Here is a 23,032-nt window from a genome sequence, read left to right on the forward strand (position 1 = left end):
CGTAGGAACTTATTTTTTTTTTTTTTTTAAATGGAGATAGGAGAGGGGAATAGGATTGAGGATTACAAGATATGGAAAATCGAAACGTCGTATCAATATAAATTAAAATTATTTTTGAAATTTTGTGAGAAAAATATAAGTAAATTTTTTTTTTTTTTTCAAATATAATTTCGAAATTGTATTTGAAATTTTCATGACCAAACAGATTTTATTTTTACTTTTTTCACTAAAATAAAATAATTTTTCCGAAAAAAAGAAATAATTTTCATAGCCAAATGGCTACTAAAACTAATAAGCCCTCCCCCCTCTTCTAAAATTTAGGGCCTTAGTAAAATAATATATGTCATATCAACTTCGGATATAATTTGAGATACTTGGTGTCCAATTTTAAAAAATAAAATAAATAAATATATATATATATACACACCAACCCCCTACCCCGCACCCCACCCCCACCCCCACCCCCTACCCCTCTCTCTCTTACAAAACTGTTGATTTACATGAAAAAGAAACAACATTCACTCTTGAACTCTCTCTTCCTGTTTCCAATCACTTTTCCAAGAAAACAACACTTCAATATCAAGTCTTTGCTTTTTGTTTTCTTTCTCTTTAATTAAGAATTTTCATCTTTTTTTTTTTTTTCCCTCTATAGATTTTTCAAACCATAGTCATAAAATTTTAAAAATGGCTCTAATTTGCATGGCAATCATTTATTAATAGTATCATATCATATTCCTTTATAGTAGTATCTTCAAATTAGTACCAGTATCAACTTTTCTTGGATCTTCTCCTTCCTCTTCCTTCTCTTTTTTGACTGATAAAGCACTTCTTTTTTTCCATTCCCAAGAAAATATTCAACAAGAGACATACTTCCAAAGTACAAAAAAGGGTAGTAAATGTCTCCATTTTGATAACTCTGTGTTGTCTGGATCACCTTTCACGCACCTCGATTAAATTCACTTGATACCTCATGCCACCTCTCATCGTTAACAATTTTTCACAACTTTTGTTTTGATAAAAGTAATGTTTGAATCAGCGTTCACGTATCTCGACTAAATTCACTGAGATATCTGACACCTCTGAGCAACTGTTTTTTTCTAACTTTAGATCTGAAAAAATATTGTCCCCTATCTTTCTCTTCCAACAAAGCCCTTTTCTTGATATTTAGTACTATGATTCTTGACCACCCCATACATTAATTTCCTCAACAAGAAGAACAAAGAAAAAAGAGAATTCTTGGAGAAAAAAAAGTTATGATTAGGCAAAATTGGAATGTACAAGAATGCAACAATAAGGTGAGAAAAAGGGGAGGAGGATCATCATCATCATCATCTTCATTAGTACAAAGATACAGACTAAAGAGGGCAGTTTTGGTAGGAAAAAGAGGAGGAGGAGGAGGAATAGGAACAAGTAATAGTACAACACCAGTACCACTGTGGAAAATGAAGTCAAGATCACCATCATTGAAGAATGATAATGGAAACAGTAGTAGAAAGTTATTCAAGAATCTGCAGCAGCAGCAACAACAACAACAGCAACAAGATTTGTCAGTTTCAGCAAGGAAACTTGGTGCTACTTTGTGGGAAATCAATGGGGTTGTTCTACCTATACCTAAAAAAGAAGAGAATTTTTTGAAGTCATCAGCAAAATTTGGTGCTGTTGGTTTGGAGTTGTCTGATCCTTCTCAAATTAGTCCTGTTACTGAGGTGGGGTTCAAATTTTGTTGAGGAAAAATTGCTTCTTTTGTTTACATAGTTGTGTTTGTGAAGTGGGGTTCAAATTTTCTTGATAAAAATTGTTTTTTTTGGTTACATAGTTGTGTTTGTGAAGTGGGATTCAAATTTTCTTGGGAAAAATTGGTTCTTTTTTTATGTGTTTTTGTTTTCATAGTTGTGTTTGTGAAGTGGGATTCAAATTTTCTTGAGAAAAATTTGTTCTTTTTTATGTTTTTTTTTTTTGTTTACATAGTTGTGTTTATGAAGTGGGGTTCAAATTTTCTTGGGAAAAATTGGTTCTTTTTTATGTTTTATTTGTTTCCATGGTTGTGTTTGTGAAGTGGGATTCAAGTTTTCTTGGGAAAAAATTGGTTCTTTTTTATGGTTTTTTGTTTCCAGAGTTTTGTTTTTGAGGGATGCAATAATACCACCATCATTAACGCATCGGATTTCATCAGAATTCAATAGTTAAGCATTTTGGGTGACAGTAGTATCAGGATGGGTGATCCGTAGGAAAGTGGTGTGTTGCATTCCTCCTTTTATAACAATCTTATGTTATGTCTTTTCAAAACAATCTATATTCATGAGGTAGTGGTAAGGTTTGTTGCAGTAGTGGGGTTCAAATTTTCTTGAGAAAAATTGCTTCTTTTTATGGTTTTTTGTTTTCATACTTCTGTTTATGAAATTTTATTTTTGAGGGATCTAATCATACCAGTATTAACACATCGGATCCCATCATAATTTAGTAGTAAGATGGGTGACTCCCAGGAAAATCGTCGTGTTGCATTCATCTTTTTCAACGTCTTTTGTTAAGTGTTACTTGGGTTTAGGATCTTTCAAAAATAATCTTTGTATCTTCACAAGGTAGGGATAATGTTTGTGTGACCATGTTTATGAGGTGGGGTTCAAATTTTCTTGAAAAAAAATGCATCTTTTTTTAGTCTTTTTATTTTTTTATTTAGGAGTTTTGAAGTTTTTCTCTGATGTTATTTGTGTGTTGAATGGTAAATTTTGACAGAGAATGGAGAGATCTAAAGAGGACAGTCATAGAAGAAGAACTAATACAATTGGTTCTCACAGAATTCTGCAGACTGATTTCTCTTTCCAAAATGGTTGCTTGATTGAGGTGAAGTACCATTTTTCTAATATTATGTTTTACTAAAATAATAAAAATTTCATTCGAAATTCGATATTTATTTGTGGATCCAACTAATCTAAGTTCACGTCAGCATAATGCCTCAGGCTTTTTAATCGGATACCATGTTCTGTATAGTTTTTTCTATGATAGTAACTTAAAAATACTTTGATAATTCTACTTTTTCTTTTTACTTGGGGGGACATCAAGCCAATACATGCATGCCATGTGTTTGAATTTAAAGTTTACGTTACTTAACTATGATTAATCAATATTTATTTTACTTAATTTAATTATATAACCATGGTAAAGAACATTAGTTTGGTGTATACACCGGGTGCGTGTAAGTTTTTAACGGGGGTGTACTATTATTTACTGTTGCAAGTTGTAAATAAGAACAAAACTGGGAAATTTTTTACCCATCCAAGGATTGTAACTTCTCTAGTCTACCGGTTATATGTTCAAGTCGTGGAAACAACATATCAAGAACTTTAGTGCACCTGACTGTAGTTTTTACCTTCTTCAAGAATCTATATACTCCTTCTATTCCACATTGTTTGACACCGTTTCCTTATTATTCCGTTTAAAAAACATGACAATGTTTAAATCACAAAGTTTAGAAGTCTTGTAGCCACACATATTTTAGACCACAAATGTACTTTCCCTTCTTAAACTCCGTGTTGAGTCAAATTATGTCAAATGAAACTGAGATTTTCTTTTACTATCACATTCAGAAAGTGAATTGTAAAAACAAAATAATAGAGCCCATTCATGTTCATATCATAATATAAGTGACATAAATGGCATCTTGGATGTGTCTCTTGGCCATTTCAAAGTTTCATTTTAGGAAATGGACAAATCTTTCAGTGTCATGGAAAGGGACCAAACAGTGTAAGTTGGTATCTGTTTCAGGTACCATCAGAGTCAACATGTCATATGTTTTTTTTCTCCAACAATTGAAATCTTGAATTGATATAATGTTGTTGTAATCTTTTGTTTGTCATGTGCTATTTATGACATTATAGTCACAAAATATCTTATGGTTTTAAGCTATATACATTAAGTTTTTTTGCCCTCTATTATTCCTATTACTTTGCATCTAACAACTTTTGCTTCAAAAAATGCAGGTTGATCAGACACAAACTCGTGGATCGAGTGTAAACAAACATCGGTTAAAGGATGTCAAGAATGGCCTCTCCGCGTCTAAGGAGCTTTTGAAGGTTTTGCATCGCGTGTGGAGTGTTGAAGAGCATCAAGCGACGTGTCTATCCCTTTTCTCGGCGATGAAAGCTGAGCTTGATCGTTCGTGTATCCAGGTGACTAAGTTGATTCACGAACAAAGATATAATAACCAACACGGTGAGTTTGACGTCATGTTGAAGCAGTTTGAAGAAGAGAAGGCGGCGTGGAAGTTAAAAGAGCAAGACAAGATTCACGCGGCCATAACATCTATAGCTAAGGAGCTCAAGGTAGAGAAGAAGTTGAGGAAGCAAACCGAGAGGCTAAACAAGAAGCTCGGTAAGGAATTGGCTGACACGAAAGCTTCTCTGTTGAAAGCAACGAAAGAACTTGAAGGCGAGAAGAGGGCAAGGGAGATATTGGAGCAAGTGTGTGATGAATTAGCTAGAGGTATCGGAGAAGACAGAGCCGAGGTAGAGGAATTGAAGAGACAATCGGCTAAAGTTCGTGAAGAGGTGGAGAAGGAAAGAGAAATGCTTCAACTAGCTGATGTTTTACGCGAGGAAAGAGTTCAAATGAAGCTATCGGAAGCCAAGTATCAATTTGAGGAGAAAAATGCAGTTGTTGATAAGCTAAGGAACGAGCTCGAGGCCTATTTGAGATCAAAAAAGGGACAAGAACAACGCGGTGAGTCACCTAACTATGAAAAAATCAAAGAACTCGAGAGGCATTTGAGAGAAACTCTTCCAAGCACGTGTTATTACCAAGACAAAGAGAAGGAAAATGGGGAAGTACTCGATAATGATGATGATGATCAAGACGATGATGACAATGACTCAGCTGACAGTGATCTTCACTCAATCGAGCTAAACATGGACGATAACACCAAAAGCTACCAATGGTGCAGCGCTCTTCAGGACGATCCAAAGAGATCATCGGTTTCTGACAAAAGCAAAGCGAGGAGGTCTATCTCGGAGAAGTTCCAAAGGCAGACTATTCCCATAGAGAGGGAAACATCAGATGGCATAGAATGGGAATTCTCCGCGGGTGGAGGGAAGGAGAACATGTCAAACATGGACACGTTCGATAAAGGGAGATCAAACTTTCTTGAAAACGGATCAGTCTTCGAGTTCTCTTCTCAAGTTTGGAGAAAAGACTGCGAAGACGAGATAGAGAGGTACAAAATGATCAAGGATCTCCGAGACCATATCGTGTCTGCATCGCGAAAAACACCATCTCAACATGGCTTTTCGAGTCCGAGTAAGAACTGGAGCCAACCTTCAAATGATGCAGAAAGAGTGATCAATGAGGCATTTGCTGTCTTGCAAGGAGCAAACTGAAGAAATACTTTCTGCTGTTCGATACATTGTTTTACATAATTAAATGAAAATATTTTCTGCTGTTTTTTTTTATCTTCTCTTTATGAAATCAATATAGTTAATACAATTTTGTGGTTTGCCCATTTTGTATGACATATAAAAATGTACAAAGTTTTGCTACTCTTCTTTTGGTAACAAAGATGTTCTTAAGTTTCAAATATATTTTATCTTGTGAGCATTTTTATCATTCTTAAATACAACTATGACTTGGTCTTGAGCCGAAGATCTATCAGAAAAAACCTCTCTATACTTGCGAGGCAGGGGTAAGGCTGCGTATCCCCCACCCTTCTCAGGTCCAGACTCTACTGGTAGAATTACACCGAATATGTTGTTGTAATACTATTGTCGTATTAATTTATATGATCCTATTTTCTTTATAATCCGTTCTGAAAAAGTAAACTCTTATTAAATTTGGAAATAATTTAATCTTGAACTTTTTGTTTTACTTTTAATTGAGAAGATTTTACAATCAAACAAATGTCACGACAGGTTTAGGCTTACAAATTTCAAAAGTCTTTATGGTATTACATTTTTAAGACCAAAAATCTATAAGGTCTTTGTTTCTTTTTAGAACTTAATGACGATCAAACAGATTCACGTAAATTGAACAAAGGAAGTATATTTTGGTTAGTAGTAAGAGCGCATATAGCAATGTCGAAGTCATAATTTTCATTTAGAGATCTATGAAACCAAAAGATAATCTTAACCTTATATATAATGTAATTTTTCGAAAGATGAACCCCTTCTGGTTCCCTAGCTCCGCCCCTGATTGTAATATGTGGATTAAACACACTATAAATTTGCACTCCGTCATAAAAAAACTTAGTATTTAAATAAAAAAAATAGAAAAAATAGTTCATTATCTATCGAATTTCGAGCCGTCTACCATCATGCCTTCGTCGATTTTTCGATTATCGAAAGAAAAATATATATTATTTCTTTAAGGTAAGTAGTTGAAATGACATAATATGATAAAAAAATATTTTTTTTTTAGTGAAATCATCATTACTAAAAGCACCTAATCTTGGATTATACCAATCTCCCCATGTGCTTAAGCTAATTATTTAAAATCACTAATCAACTATTTCATACAAAAAAAATATTAATTAATCTCAATTAGTGGTTTTAAATATAGTAAAATTTATCTTACCATCCACCAAATATTATATTTTATTTTTTTTGACTTAGAGAAAAACGGAAATTATATGATGGATTTACTAGGAATAAAAGCATGTGAAATAAGCATTATAGAGCTGACAAGACCATGAGCATTTATTCCTCTCTAATTATTGAAAAATAGAAATAAAAAAGAGAAAATGGCAATAATTTTTTGGTACACTAAAATCAAACAAATATAATAATAATAATAATAATAATAATAATAATAATAATAATTAAATTATGACCATGTATTATATATGGTATTATATTATATAAAGCACCGTCCAAAGTTGCAAAATCAGATACTCTAATCTAAAGGAAAAGTTAATATGATAATTGATAAAAATATTAGTGATTAATTAAACTTGACATTAATTAATAATATAGTTAGTGAATATATTATTCAAAATTTTCTTCCAGAAAAAAATTAGTATTTACACAAAATTGTACAATAAGAGAAAAAGAAATTGCAAGTAGATTAATTAATTTAAGCATAAGTTCGGTATATAGTATAGGAAACATTATTCAGAAAATATTTTAAATTTTTTCATTTTTGGTTACATTTTCTTTTTAGAAAAAAAAAAATTACTTAAGAATTAGAAAAATAACTTCTATGATAAAAGAGGAAAAAATAAGTTGCGTAAGTAGTATCGTATGTTGATTGTCTCCCGTCCATCCTCAACTCCTGCATTACAGACGTATGATCATTATGTTTCAATAGGGTTATTTTATTCTGCCTCAACGAAGGAGAAGAACAACAATCAAAATACTTAATAGCATGACAATTCATTTATATGAAACTTCTATATCCTGAGCACACGCAATGAAACTCTAAACAGTTAAGTGAAATTCAATCCACAAAATAATTTAATCGATGGACAGCGTCGTTGTGATAAAGATCGTAATGTCAGAGGAATCATTAAGACAAGGCATAGAGGGGGAGGTCATAAGTATCTATACCGTAAAATTGATTTTCGACGAAATGAAAAAGACATATATGGTAGAATTGTAACCATAGAATACAATCCTAATCGAAATGCATACATTTATCTCATACACTATGGAGATGGTAAAAGAAACACCCTCGCCCCACCCGCACCTGCACCCGCACCCCCAACCACACCCCATTCCCCGCTCCGACCCCCTTAACCCCACCCCCAACTCACCCTCATCTCTCATCCCTCTCTACCCCAAACCCCAAACCCATGCCCCCCACCCACCACCCCCGACCCCCTCATCCTCGTCACTTTCATAATGTCTGTCTAAGCAACTTTTAGTATAACATTTCATGCTTACATATCAAATATTAGTTTATAGATAAGAAAATCACTTATTTTTTCTACAAAAATATTTTCCTTCCTATTAACCACCCCCTAAAAGTAAAAACCCCCATATCATTAATCAAGAAAAATACCAATAAAATGACTTGGTTTTTGTGCTGGCAACTAGGGTTTGATGTCATTAATATTTCCCTAACAATTACAATGACTTTGTCTTGTATTATTTAGACCATATGACTTTTGATATATCATTTCAATGCCAAGATACAGTTGTAATACATTGGTATTGGTCATTCATTTCAAGAATATTCAATTAGTAATAATTCACAAATTAAAAAATATTTTTTCTAAAAAAAAAAAAATACAAATTTATTTGTTTCTTGGAACTGTTACACACCATATATTATACTACTATTATATTAAATTCACTTGGTTCTTGTTAAGTTGTTTTAATTCAACCAAGCTTGGTTGGCCTAGTGGTTAGCTCATTAGGTCGCTTAAGTAAGTATCGGGGGTTCGATTCCCGCCTTGTGCATGCAGCAACCAATTAGTCAGCGGCAAATCCTTAAATGAAGCTCAAATCCGTGGAGGATTAGTCCTTGACCTGTCGGGCTGGGGATACGTTGGAAACCAAAAAAAAAGTTGTTTTAATTCATTAGAATGATTGTCATGTGCACATATCATTTCAATAATTCATTTCTTTTTTATTTAGTTGTATAAATTTATTTTATTGTATTTTTTGTAATTAAAGTAAACAAAAATAATTATATTTTTTTCATGGTATGGACCAAAATGTCCAATTTCCGTGTCCAGAAAATTAGAAAAGGACAAAAATAAAAACATATTGCAATGTACATGTCCCGTTCCTGTCTTGGCTTTGCTCAAATCACAAAAATAAATAAATTGAAATTAGTTACGAAATTAATTAGCTAGTAAATGTACTTGGACTCGATGTTTATTTCAAATTCAGAATATAATCTTGCCATTTAGAATCCAAAATTTAGAGTGTATATATATATATTATTTAATTATAAGTACACGATAAATATGAATGTATGATATTTGTCTCATATATTAGTTTAATATAAGCACCTAACATTTACTAACATTGTAAGATATCCTTGTTCTAAAGCAGACGAAGATGTTATATTTTGTGACATAGGTTATTTGTTCGAGCCGTGGAATCAGTCGCTGCATAAGGTAGGCTGCCTATATCGTACTCCTCGTATGCAATCTTTTTTGTACTATATGTAAACACGAGATGCTTCGAATAACGAATGTTAAATTTTTAAAGGACATGCTAGACATTGTGTATAGCAAAATAGATACTTCTTCCGTCTCATTTTATGTGTCGTCATTTTCTTTTTAATCCGTCTATAAAAGAATGTCATCTTTCGTTATTTGATAACTATTTAATGACGTTATTTTCTTTTATCCTTACTGGATCCCACTTAATGAGAAAAGACAACTAAAAAGTAAATATTAAAATAACTATAAAAGGGATAATTTTTTAGACTTTATAAAGTCATTATTTATTTCTTAAATTTCGTATTTGATTAGATGATGATACATAAAATGAGACGGAATAATATATAGTATTGTTGTAACAACTTGACAGTGTGTAAAGTTAAAAGATAACATTTTGAAGCTTAGATTGGTAGGGGCGTGCCATAATTCATGTGATATTCTTGCTTTTTTCAACTGTCTATTCCTTCTTTAATATGCAATCTCTGATCTTCACTTGTCAGAGAACTTCCCCAACTAAATATAAGAAAATTAATATTTATGATAACTATATATAATATGGTAAAAATTAATACTCCCTCAATTTTAAAAAAAATGACTTATTTTTCTTTTTAATCTGTTTAAAAAAGAATGACTCATTTCTTTTTTTGACAATACTTTAATTTCAACTTTCCACATAACATGTTTAGAACCACAAGATTAAAGGACATTTTGGTACATTTAACACAACTTTAATATAAGACCACAAAATTGAAAAGTCTTCTTTATTTTCTTAAACTTTGTGACAAGTCAAAGTAGGTGATTCTTTTTGAAATAGAGGAAGTAATAAATTTTATGTTGTACTAATGGCCGTCGTGGCCGTATTGTAATCCTTGCTTGTGATATTTATTATAATCTGTTGTTTATTGTGTTTTAATTATTACACTTTGTTGTTGTTGTTCTTTGTTTCGCTCTTGTAGAATTGCACTATTTTCGTATTAGTTACTATATTTTCGACACTGTTTCCTTCTTTATACTTGTTGTTCTTTTAGTATGCTCACACATCTATTTCAGTATCCTCGTTTCTACAATTATGTTCTGGATATAAGAGTTTTTAACTAGACAATACTCCATCCTAACAACATAGTCCTTGTACCAATACAATGTATGACATTATTGTTGATCGTATCAAGCCTCACTTCCATGTCAACGTCGTAAACATCATTAAACTTGCACTCCAAATGTTCGATTTTGGTCCTGCTCAACCTGAATCTTTCAGAATTTATGTATGTTTACAAACGTCCGGTTTGGCGTTAACTATATCACAAATCCGTCAATTAATATTATGTCATCTGCAAATAATATATACTATGACACCTCACCTTAAATATGAATTATACTTGATTTAGCTCATATTTATGTATGATACACTTCTATACAGGGTTGGCATGTTATATATAATACTTATCTCCGGATATAATATTGAGTAATATTATTTACTCTCTTCGTCCTATTTTATGTCGCATCATTTGACTTGAAATTGTGTTTAAGAAATAAAGAAAGACTTTTGAAATTTGTGGTCTAAATCAATCCTAAATATGTTTGTGTTTGACATTATGTTTAAGAAATAAAGAAAGACTTTTGAAATTTTTGATCTAAATTAACTCCAGATATTTGTGTGTTGTTGTTGAATTTATTTCGTCAAAGTAACTAGTTAATGTTTTTTTCGTTTATTGCGCGACACATGAACTAGCTTTTGTGCATCACGATTACTTCATCAAGTATTGGCTACGGTTCCACTAATATAAATATCGGATAATTATGTTCATCGTGTTAAGGTAAATAATAAGAAATCAAATATTTTTTTTGCCTCTACTGATATTTGAACCTTTCGTTTTCCTCCCTACACCCCAACAAGAAAAAAATGAAAACTTTTGTTGTAAATAATAGTTATCACGAGATTAATGAAAGATATAGAGGAAAAGTGGTTTGAGAAATGTAATTATTAGTTGGAACAATGAAAAAGGAAAATGAAAATTTAAAATTTTTTTAAAAGGGAAAATGAAAACTATTAAGCATAACTAATAGTTTCAAAAATAATGATATCTTACTTATAAAATCTTTTTATCACAAGTTAATTTTTCTTATGAGGCGAGAGTTCGAGATATTTCAAGAAGTTATAAAACATTAAAGATAGTATAATGTGTTGCTTATTGACTTGCGAACAATTGAGCAACTTAAACAACGTACTTTAAAGTGTGGAGTAAAATTATTAATTGAGTAGATTCACGATATTAAACTCTGTCTCGTAGGCAAAACTAATTTACACCTATAACTTATACCTGATTGGTAACATAGGTCATTTTCTAAAAATATTTCATTAAGCGGAATCACAAGTTCAAGACCGCCCCTTATGGTGGTCATTCTTGCAAATCACGTCCAATAGGCTAATGAAGGGAAGATGGTAGTTTATGATTTTATAGACAAATTTTCTATCCCTGTTATTGAATAACGGGCAAGAATACACTACTAGAAAAAAAAATGAAAAACCGACCTTAAAAAACCGATCACAGAATGTGGTCGAAAAAAATCGACCACACGTGGTCAAATTTTTATTTTTTTTATTTTTTTTAAAAAGCGACCACATGTGGCAGCTTTTATATTTTAAAAAATCAAAATAATTATTTCAATATTTTATATTAATTATAATTTATTTTACAAATAATTTTTTTTTAAAAAAACAAAATCGAGCACATGTGGGCGTTTTAAAAAAAATTAAAAAATATTTTTAAAATTGACCAAAGTGGTCGGTTTTTCAATTTTTTTTTTTTAATTATTTTTAATAAAATCGACCATTAGTGGTCACTTTTTTTTTAAAAATAATTGAAAAATATTTTTAAAAACCGACCAATTGTGGCCGGTTTATAAAAATTATTTTTTAATTTACTTTTAGAAAAACAGACCACTAGTGGTCGGTTTTTTATTTAAAAAAAGAAAAGAAAATACTTTTCAAAAATCCAACCACTTGTAGTTGGTTTTTAATTTTAAAAATAAAAGAAAATATTTTAAAACATAATCTTTATATGTAATCAATAACTATATATATGTAATCAAATATATATATTCGTTTCATAAAAAAACAATTATTCTTAATCAGTATAATAATTTTTTGAAATTACGTTGATCGCACGTAGTCGATAATCAGTATAATAATAATAAAAATCAATCATTCTTTAAATTTTTGAAAAAATTACACTTAAAAATATATCAAATAAAACAAACAAATTACGTTAAACATAGTCTTTATCTTTTACTTATGTTTCAATATATAAAATAAATATTTTCCTTCGTATATACGTTAAATGAAGTTAAACATACATAATTTGTATAATGAATATGTGTGTATATATATATGTATATATATATATATATCTCATACTGTTGAGATAATGATATTATGTTATTATTTCAGTCATAATAATGTAATATATAACCGATAATTCATTAAAATATAATGAACGTGTTCTATTATAAGGTAATATACTTGTGGATGTGATATATATATATATATATATATATATAGTGATCGATTCATGAACGATTTAGTCAAAACCTAGTATATTAAGCTAATCAAATGTAATTAATCGATCACTCATCTGAGTATGTATATGAAACACGTCGCATCATATTATTGGATAATACACTTGTGTACGTTTGTGATATATATAGCACGTATTTAGAACTTGATATAGTCTATAGTATGTATATGTGTGTATGTATAGGAATATATATATATATATATATATATATATATATATATATATCTTGTGTAGTGACGTATGCAGTAATCGACAATTGTGTGTGATGTTTATATACTTATTTGATGTTTATATATGTGTGTGATATTTATATACTTATTTGAAAGTTGATAGACAATTGAATATATGTATATATATGTATATCTCGTGTAGTGATGTATGCAGTAATCAAAAGCTCGATGATTGAATTTATATGTCAAAATATTTTGAATAATACATTGATATCAGACTATTGAGGAAATAGATATACTATTTAATGTGAATATGTAGATACGCGTATATTGTTGAAGTTGTAATAACGTAAGACAAGTAATCAATAATTTATTTGATTAACACATTGTATTGCGAGGTATATATAAATATCAATGAATTTTATAATTTACGATAAATTTTTGGTTAGTTAGCATTTAATTACGATATTATATATATATATATATATATATATATATATATATATACATACATATAATATCATCATTAAAAGCTAATTAACCAAAAAATTATCGTAAATTACAAAATTCATTGATATTATTATACGATTGGGGAAATATACTACTCGTGTTATTGTTATAAATATTATAGAATCTATTGAAAAATTAATTTATTTAAAATTAATTTTAATTTGTTAATTGATTAATTTATTAATTGTACTAATTAAAATATTTTTTATTATTTTGTCAAAAACCGACCACATTTGGTCGGTTTTCAACAAAATAATTAAAAAATATTTTAATTATATAACTCCTACCCGACCCCACCCCCACATAACCCGACCCAGCCCGACCTAAAATACTAATTAGTCGACTGCCCTAAACACACACACACACAAATCACGCACAAACACACAAAAATACCCTAAACACACCCAAAATCTTCCTTCCAATCGCAAGCTCCGGTGACTGCTCCTCCGGCGACTGCTCCGACTGCTCCGGTAAGCTCAGCTCAGGCAAGCTCACCCTAAACACATGTTGTATTTGCGAAATTTGTGCTTTTTTGAGGTTGATTTTTAGGTGTACTAGTTTATATAATTGTGAAATTTATAATGGTGAAGATTAGGTTAGTTTGAACTAGTTTTTTTAAGCTCATTTGAAGCTCGAATGTTTTTTAGTTATTTGCGAAATTTTTGAGCTATACACATAAATGTTTGAACTAGTTTTGCTTGTTTAGCTTGTTATTTTTGATTCTTGAATGGATTTTATGGTTTAGCTTGTTTTTGACGAGAGTTTAGCTTGTTGTCTTTAAAGTGAATGGATTTAATTTTATGGTTTAGCACTTTAGCTTGTTGTTTTTGATATGAGTTTTGCTAAATCACTCAAATTTGAAATATTTTCTCTTGATTTTTTTGGGTTCTTGATTCGGTGACCGGCTATCTCTTTCACTTTAGTTTAGGCCAAGCAAAGGTAAGTTAATTTCTCTCGATTCACTATTATTGTTATCTTCTTGTTATTGTTCATATTGAAGTCTAGTGAATCCGTGTGTGGCCTTGTTCGATTTACTAGCATTGTTGTTATGTTCTTGTTATTGTTTATAATGAAGTCCAATGAAGCTGTGTGTGGCCTTGTTCGATTCACTAGCATTGTTGTTGACATCTTGTAGGCCTTGTTGTTGCTTGTTTCTTGAATGTGATTTTGGTAGGTGACTTAGTTGCTTGAAAATGGTTAAGTGTAGGGACTTTAAAGGAGATTTTATTATTTTGAATGTGGTTTGATAGGTGACTTAATTGCTTGAAAATGGTTAAGTCTAGGGACTTTAAAGAGGATTTTTTTTGTTTTGAATATGATTTGGTAGGTGACTTTGTTGCTTGAAAATGGTTAAGTGTAGGGACTTTAAAGGGAATTTTTTTGTTTTGAATGTGGTTTGGTAGGTGACTTAGTTGGTTGAAAATGGTTAAGTCTAGGGACTTTAACGGGGATTTTTTGTTTTGATTGTGGTTTGGTAGTTGACTTAGCTGCTTGAAAATGGTTAAGTCTAGGGACTTTAAAGGGGATCTTTTTGTTTTGAATGTGGTTTGGTAGGTGACTTAGTTGGTTGAAAATGGTTAAGTCTAGGGACTTTAAAGGGGATTTTTTTGTTTTGAATGTGGTTTGGTAGGTGACTTAGTTGCTTGAAAATGGTTAAATCTAGGGAATTTAAAGAGATTTTTTTTTGTTTTGAACGTGGTTTGGTAGGTGACTTAGTTGCTTGAAAATGGTTAAGTCTAGGGACTTTAAGGGGGATTTTTTTTGTTTTGAATGTGGTTTGGTAGGTGACTTAGTTGGTTGAAAATGGTTAAGTCTAGGGACTTTAACGGGGATTTTTTGTTTTGATTGTGGTTTGGTAGTTGACTTAGCTGCTTGAAAATGGTTAAGTCTAGGGACTTTAAAGGGGATCTTTTTGTTTTGAATGTGGTTTGGTAGGTGACTTAGTTGGTTGAAAATGGTTAAGTCTAGGGACTTTAAAGGGGATTTTTTTGTTTTGAATATGGTTTGGTAGGTGACTTAGTTGCTTAAAAATGGTTAAGTCTAGGGACTTTAAAGGGGATATTTTTGTTTTGAACGTGGTTTGTTTGGTGACTTAGTTGGTTCAAAATGCTTAAGTCTAGGGACTTTAAAGGGGATTTTTTTGTTTTGAATGTGGTTTAGTAGGTGACTTAGTTGGTTGAAAATGGTTAAGTGTAGGGACTTTAAAGGAGATTTTTTTTATTTTGAATGTGGTTTGGTAGGTGACTTAGTTGGTTGAAAATAGTTAAGTCTAGGGACTTTAAAGGAGATTTTTTTATTTTGAATGTGGTTTGGTAGGTGATTTAGTTGGTTGAAAACGGTTAAATCTAGGGACTTTAAAGGGAATTTTTTGTTTTGAATGTGGTCTGGTAGGTGACTTAGTTGGTTGAAAATGGTTAAGTGTACTGACTTTAAAGGGATTTTTTTTGTTTTGAATGTGGTTTGGTAGGTGACTTAGTTGCTTGAAAATGGTTAAGTCTAGGGACTTTAAATGAGATTTTTTTTGTTTTGAATGTGGTTTGGTAGGTGACTTAGTTGCTTGAAAATGGTTAAGTCTAGGGACTTTAAAGGAGAATTTTTTGTTTTGAATGTGGTCTGGTAGGTGACTTAGTTGCTTGAAAATGGTTAAATTTTTGTGACTTAATCTAATTAGTTGAATCTGATTGATTGCATAGATGGAACCTGATTATAGCCGGATATATCAACGGAACAATGATAATAGAATGGGTATTAGGGAGGAATTTGTTGAAGGTGTCAAAAGATTTGCTGAACATGCTAAGACACTTGATATTTGGACACGTTATCGGGTTATTCGTTGTCCTTGTGTTAGATGTGATGGTATAAATATTTTAAGTAAAGAAGGTGTAAAGGAACATCTTTACAGAAAGGAATTTCAGGAGAACTTTTTAAGATTGTGTGGTATTCATGGGGATGTTGCGCAAAATAACTTTGTTGTTGGAGAAAGTAGTAGGTCTACAGGGTATAATGAATATCAATATACTAGGATGACAGAAATGGTGCACGATGCTTTTGGGATGCAACACGGGTTTGACTTTAAGGAAAATGTTGAAGATGTTCCTAATAGCGAAGCGGGCAATTTCTACAAAAAATTGCATGCTGCTAGTCATCCTTTGTTTGACGGGTGTTCGCACTCTCTTTTATCTGTTGCTGTTAGATTATTAAGTATTAAATCTGATTGGAATATTGATGAAGGAGGAATGGACTCAATGATAGACCTTATTAAAGAGTTAGTTGACCCCGGATTGGAGGTTCCTGATTCTTTCTATAAGGCAAAAAGATTGGTGTCAAAGTTAGGTCTCTCCTCGGTTAGAATTGATTGTTGTGAAAATGGTTGCATGTTATACTTTAAGGAAGATGCTAACCTAGAGTTCTGTAAGTTTTGTCAGCACTCTCGATAAAGGCGTGGTTCTACTGAAAATTAAATTGCCATTAAGGCGATGCATTATTTACCTCTTATACCAATGTTGAAGAGGTTGTATGCTTCAAACAGCTCAGCTCCTCATATGAGATAGCATAGTGAAAATAGAAGGCCCACTGGTGTTATGTGTCATTCATCTGATGGAGAGGCTTGGAAGCATTTTGATGCAACTTATCTAGATTTTATAGCTGAGCCATGAAACATTCGATTGGGATTATGTGCAGATGGGTTCTCTCCTTTTTCAGTTGGTGGTGCTCCATATTCATGTTGTCCTGTATTTATCACTCCTTATAATCTTCTTCCTGAAATGTTGATGATTAGTTCTTATATATTTCTGAATTGTGTTATTCCTGGCCCGTGTAATCCAAAAAGCGAAATAGATGTCTACTAGCAACCTTTGATTAATGAACTTCAAATTTTATGGCATGAGGGAGTTGAAACTTGGGACATCTCTCTTAAACAGAATTTCAATTTGCGTGCATATCTAATGTGGACTGTTAATGACTTTTCTGCTTATGGAATATTATCTGGGTAGATGACAGCTGGCTTGTCCATACTGCATGGAAAAAATAAATTCTTTCACATTGAGACATGACAGGAAAAATTCATGGTTTGATTGTCATCGTTGTTTCTTGCCACCTGATCTTGAATTTAAGAGACTCAAGAATGCATTTAGAAGGAATAGAAGGGAACATGATGGTCCACCTCCAAGGCTGTTTGGTCATGACGTCTGGAAAATAGTTCAGGATTTTCCTAAAGCCAGCGAGGAACGATTGTACAGGCTTGATGGATATGATATTTCGCATAACTGGACTAAGCAAAGTATATTTTGGAAGTTAGAATATTGGCCAGATAATTTACTTAGAAATAATATTGATGTCATGCATAGAAGAACTATTTTGATAACTTGTTCAACACAGTTATGAATGTCACTGGCAAAACAAAGGATAATCCTAAGGCCAAACTTGACTTACCGGAATATTACAACCGCAGAGAATTACACTTACAGCAGGGGCCAACGACAATGTTCTTAAGCCCAAGGCTAGTTTTACATTCAAGTTTGACCAAAAACATCAAATATGTGAGTGAGTTCAAAGTTTGAAGATGCCCGATGGATATGCCTCAAATTTGGGAAAGACGGTTGATATGACACAAGGAATCTTGCATGGAATGAAAAGCCATGATTGTCATATTTTCGTGAAATAATTACTTCCAATTGCTATTATTGGTTTACCTGAAAACATATGAAAACCAATAACAGAGATCAGTTTGTTCTTCAAAGACTTATGTGCCACCACATTAAAAGAAGAAAATCTAGCGCAAATGGAAAGTAATATTGTTGTTATCACCAACAAGCTGGAGAAGATTTTTTCGCCAGCGTTCTTCGATGTGATGGAACATCTTCCCATTTACCTTGTGCACATAACTCGGCTAGGCGGTCCAGTTCAAACTAGGTGGATGTATCTATTCGAACGATAAGCATTTACAACATATTTAAATTCATAATATCTTTTTTAAATATAGTAAACATCTAACCTTAAAGATTGTACAAGGCAATTGGAAAATTGAAAAGGGGTCCCAAAAATAAATATAGGGTGGAAGGCTCTATAGTTGAGGCATATCTTGCAAGAGAGACTTCTCAATTTTGTTCATACTACTTTCGTGATGAAGTTGCTTGTTCAAGAAACTGACCAAATCACCACCAGGACGATGTGAATGAGCCTCATTTGCAACCGGTATCAATTTTCAATCAATATGGTTGTAAGTCTAAAAAGACTATACCTCGTCGGCTCACTCCCACGGAGCGCAAATCAGCAACTTTGTATGTCATATTGAATTGCCCGAAAATTGAGCCCTTTCTGAAGTAAGGAGATTAAAATTTTAACATATCTTATTTGTTTACTCATTCTCTTAAGGAAACTAATTGTGTTTCCCATGTTGGATGTTCAGTTCATTTAAGACTCAATTCCACAAAAATCAAGTGTATGCATCCTTTGCAACATGGTTTAAAAATGAGGTTTGTAAGTGTATTAATATTTCTACAAAGTTTAAATATTTACACATTCCTCAACTAAAATATATATATGTATAGTATTTTTAGGTACATCATTCACCAAATGCAGCTGCATACGATCAGCTCTTGAGAGATATTTCTTTGAGTTCAGTTGGAGCTAATGCAATGTCCCAATACAAAGTAAACGGGTTTAAATTTTCCACCGAACAACATTCCAGAACAATAAAAACAAACAATTGTGGTGTTTGGGTTAAGGGTGATGGCGATGTTTATTACTTTGGCATCATACACGAGATCTTAGAACTGGAGTATGCTGGTTTCTCAATAAAAAAAATTGTCCTCTTTCGATGTAAGTGGTTTGATCCAAGCACAAGAGGCACAAGAGTACATAGGGAGCATAATATCATTGAAGTGAAGCACAATAGGTCATAGTCTATTTATGATCCATTTGTTCTAGCGCAAAATGCTAAACAAGTGTATTATGCTCCTTATCCGTTGCGCAATGACAAGTTTGATTGGTGGGTTGTAATAAAAACAAAGCCTATAGGCCGGGTGGAAGTTTAGAATGTGCTGGAGACTGCGTATTAAAATGAAATGCAGATTAATCACCAGCTAGTGGACGTTGAATTAGTGGACGGTTTGAATCACCCAGAAAATATATTTAAAGAAGTTAATATTGTGGAAGAAAAGGCTGAGTGGGTAGGAGATGAGAAAACCTCTGAAGAGGGTGAATGGTTTAGTGGAGAGTCTTCAGAAGAAGAGGATTAGTTGTGTAGGTTGTATTTATTATGTATTGATGTCTTTATGCTTTGTACTATCTTTTTAAGTTTGTTGTTTCCACTTTTCCATGATTTATATAGTAATAAAAATGTTTTTGTCTATATCTCGTATTGTATTAGAGCGATTTGAAATGTGAATTAGTAACTTGAAATTAGTTATTTGGAATGTTTTCTTATATATTCATTTTGTAGGAACTAAAGACTTATTAACTTAATTTAGTTGTCAGACAGAGGTAACAAGGGTAAGGAAAAAATTGATACTACGAAACCAAAAAAGAATAGACAACCTCCGCCTTATAGACGACCGACTGGTATTCATATATCTGAGGGTCGGTTTGCTGACGCGACATCACGATCCTCATATTCTAGGTCGTTCGAGGATTCGATACCTACACCTACACATGTGGGGACACTACATGGGTCTACACCGACTCATTCTGCTCCTATGAACGTGCCACCGCCAGCACAGTACTATCGAACGGTCGCTGGCTCCTCCAGACATCTACCATCATCGATACCCTTCTGCAGCAATCACGAAGCTTCGCACAATAATTCTGCTGGATCTATTGGGTTGTTAGGTCTTCAGCTTGGAGGCACTCCATCTGGTGCTTCAGATCCGCCCACACTAGTGCATCCACCATCATTTACTAGGCAGCCAAGAGACAGATGATTCTGGGAGGATTTATCTTGTTCCAGTTGCGAGAGGGTAAGATTTCTAAATATAATAACGTTACTCATTTTTTCATTACTATATTATTATGTTCTATGAAATTACTGTTTGATCTTGTGTTGTAGGTTCAGACCGGATGCTGGATTTGGACCAAAGACGTCAATATGCATTACTCGACATTTCCACAGCTACTGGACTAGCTGGCAAAAGGTTTCAGAACTTGACAGGGATAGAATGTTTGAAGAATTTAAGGTAAGAATTTAACTTATCGACTACTTATCAACACTTTGTTAGAACAAAAGGTTGAATATTATATTTTTGTTGTAGAAATTTTACTTGTGGGATGCTGCAAATACATTTCTTATAAAGAAGAACTTTTTCATAAGATGTAGAGCCAGATTTAACGATCTCTTGGATTATGCCCGAAAGAAATTGGTAAAACCTAAGTGGATTCCTGAACCCGCATGGCAACTGTATCTTCGCCATTGGAATAGCGCAGAATACCAATTGTTGAAAAAAAAAGGAAAGAAAATCCGGACATCATCCAAGGGTGGCTCCCTACATACTGTGGGTGCCAAAAGTACTCTTCCTGTGCTGAAAAAATGGTATGTAAATTTTACAGTTTTAATTGTTTATTTCTGTTAATTTTTTTTAATTATTTGAACATTGATAGTTTTTTCATATGCAGGAAAAAGAAAAGGGTAGGCAAATACCAACTGATGAGCTATTTGAGGAGACTCATCTGAAAAAAAAAAGAACCTGATTGATGAAAATGTCTGGGTTGAAGCTCGTGCAAAAGTTTTCCACGTAAGAAACAAATTTTGAATTTATGAATCTTTTTCTCAAAATTGATATTATTCAATTATAACTACTTTAATATTTTTTGACTTTTAGTATTAACTTTACTTTGAATATAGGACGAATATACGTGTCTTGTTGGTGAGTATCGTAGTAGTTAGCCTCCTGAAAGTCAGAGTGACCCAATACCCCAACATTTAGAGGAGGAGTTATGGACAAAAGTTGTGGGTCCTGCAAATAGAGGCCATTTCTACAGATACCACACAATTTTTTGGCGATAATATTAGGTGTTCGTCCGGCGCTGCATACTCTAGCTCTTCAGTTGATAGAGAAACCATTGAAAGACTACAAAATACGATTTCTCAACTCAATGAAGAGCTTGTTGAACAGAGAGAGGTCTGCTGAACAGAGAGAGAGGCAGAAGAAGACGGAGAAGGCAAACACATCACAAATTAAGATGCTGCAACAGTTCAACTCTTTCATTCAAACTGCGGGGGTTATTCCTCCGTGTCCCGGTGATGCAGTTCGGGCTGCAAAAGATCTAGGCCTCCTGGATGGTTTCAGTACGGATGATGATATGGAAGACGAGGACGGATTCGATGATGATGACTATCGGCCCAATCCCTACACTACCGCCATAGACCCCACAAAAAATCACAAACATGGATCGCACCGCAAACTTTTCAAGACTGGATCAACAAAATTTGAGGCACAAACTAAACTCTAACAATCCCAATAGTCAAATGAATGTACAGAAGGGAAGTAACTGTAAGATATTCAGAAATCAGCTAATGAATCAAGTCAATACAGACAACATGCTGTGATTTTTACATTCATCAAGATTGAATATCGACATGCTTATCGTATTTAGTTAGCCTAACTGGAGTTTCTCGTGAAATTATCAACAACATCCGGGGTCCTATCGTTGAAAAATAGTCATTGTCATGTAGTCTCAAGGCGTGTGTACATGGGCTTACAGACAGAGGACTAGTATTTTACAACCTTTGCAAAGATGCATCAATTTTGTCACAACTAACACTAGCAAGGGCTCTTTAGTCTAGTAGAATGTAGAACCGAAACTAACAGAGCTCATCGGATGACCCCTCGCGTACAAGCTAAGAAGTTCAGGTCAGGCATGGTTCCCGACCACATCAAAATCTAAACTTGGCTCGAGCTATTTCTTGACGATCTGTTAAATTTGCTAGTTAGTAAAAGCTGGACTTGTTAAGGGCAGGAAATAGGCAGATAAATGAAAAATATGTAATAATGCAAAGTCATACATTATAAAGTAGGCTCGACCACCTGGGCTGACCTTAGGTAGGCACCCATCCAAAATGCCATGGAGGTTAAATTACCTATCTAGGACATCGGTCTTATTGATCATCCATTGACCCCATCTAGGATATTCTATTTATAAAATGATGCATGCAAGTCAATCAAGCATGACGTGAATAATGTTGCATTAATGGCTATGGATACGTCCCCTTCACAGTGGCGGATATTTCAAGGTTGTGGGTGCTCAAAAAAATAGTATGTTGCTGTAGGGATTTGAACCCAGAAAGCTGGACATGGGAGTCACATTCTCATGCCACTGCACTTAACCATATGTTTGTTCTACGGGTGCATTTTAATAAATTATACCATTAATTCTGTGTTTTTTATATAATTATACCTAATTTACGTCGAGTTTAGTGGGTGCCGGAGCATCCAAAAATTATACGTGGGTCCGCCCCTGCCCCTTCATAAGATGGTATTGCCAGCAATTTTACCACCGGTCAGGGTTGACTTAAGGGTAAGACTAGTAAAACGTTTGCTTAGGTCTCAAAAATTTTGAGACCTCAAAAAATTTAATAATATTAAAGTTTGTAAAATATAAAAGGTGCAAAATTTAAATTAAATTATAAAAAGAACTATATATTTTTTATTAAAAATATTTTAGAACTTTTTATCAAATCTTCATAT

At 32.8% G+C, this 23,032-nt stretch overlaps 1 protein-coding gene and 1 non-coding gene across 2 annotated transcripts; one reads left to right on the forward strand and one right to left on the reverse strand.

Moving 5' to 3' along the window:
* The first annotated feature begins 513 nt into the window (after positions 1-513).
* On the forward strand, positions 514-5,566 carry LOC107847977 (uncharacterized protein At5g41620). Its single transcript, XM_016692604.2, has 3 exons — positions 514-1,706; positions 2,734-2,841; positions 3,978-5,566. Exons 1-3 carry the CDS (start codon positions 1,254-1,256, stop codon positions 5,367-5,369), a joined length of 1,953 nt encoding a protein of 650 aa, XP_016548090.1. The 5' UTR covers positions 514-1,253; the 3' UTR covers positions 5,370-5,566.
* Positions 5,567-22,322: 16,756 nt separating this feature from the next.
* LOC124889122 lies at positions 22,323-22,479 on the reverse strand. Its single transcript, XR_007047738.1, has one exon. It is a non-coding gene; the product is annotated as a U1 spliceosomal RNA (small nuclear RNA).
* Positions 22,480-23,032: the final 553 nt, after the last annotated feature.

The sequence above is a fragment of the Capsicum annuum genome, chromosome 11, assembly GCF_002878395.1.
Source record: "Capsicum annuum cultivar UCD-10X-F1 chromosome 11, UCD10Xv1.1, whole genome shotgun sequence".
NCBI lineage: Eukaryota > Viridiplantae > Streptophyta > Magnoliopsida > Solanales > Solanaceae > Capsicum > Capsicum annuum.

Excerpts from the sequence above, each read along its gene's own strand:
- LOC107847977 (XM_016692604.2), top strand. The coding sequence starts at position 1,254 with ATGATTAGGCAAAATTGGAATGTACAAGAATGCAACAATAAGGTGAGA. Across the intron at positions 1,707-2,733 it reads AAATTAGTCCTGTTACTGAG|AGAATGGAGAGATCTAAAGA; the intron begins GTGGGGTTCAAA and ends AAATTTTGACAG. Across the intron at positions 2,842-3,977 it reads AAAATGGTTGCTTGATTGAG|GTTGATCAGACACAAACTCG; the intron begins GTGAAGTACCAT and ends CAAAAAATGCAG.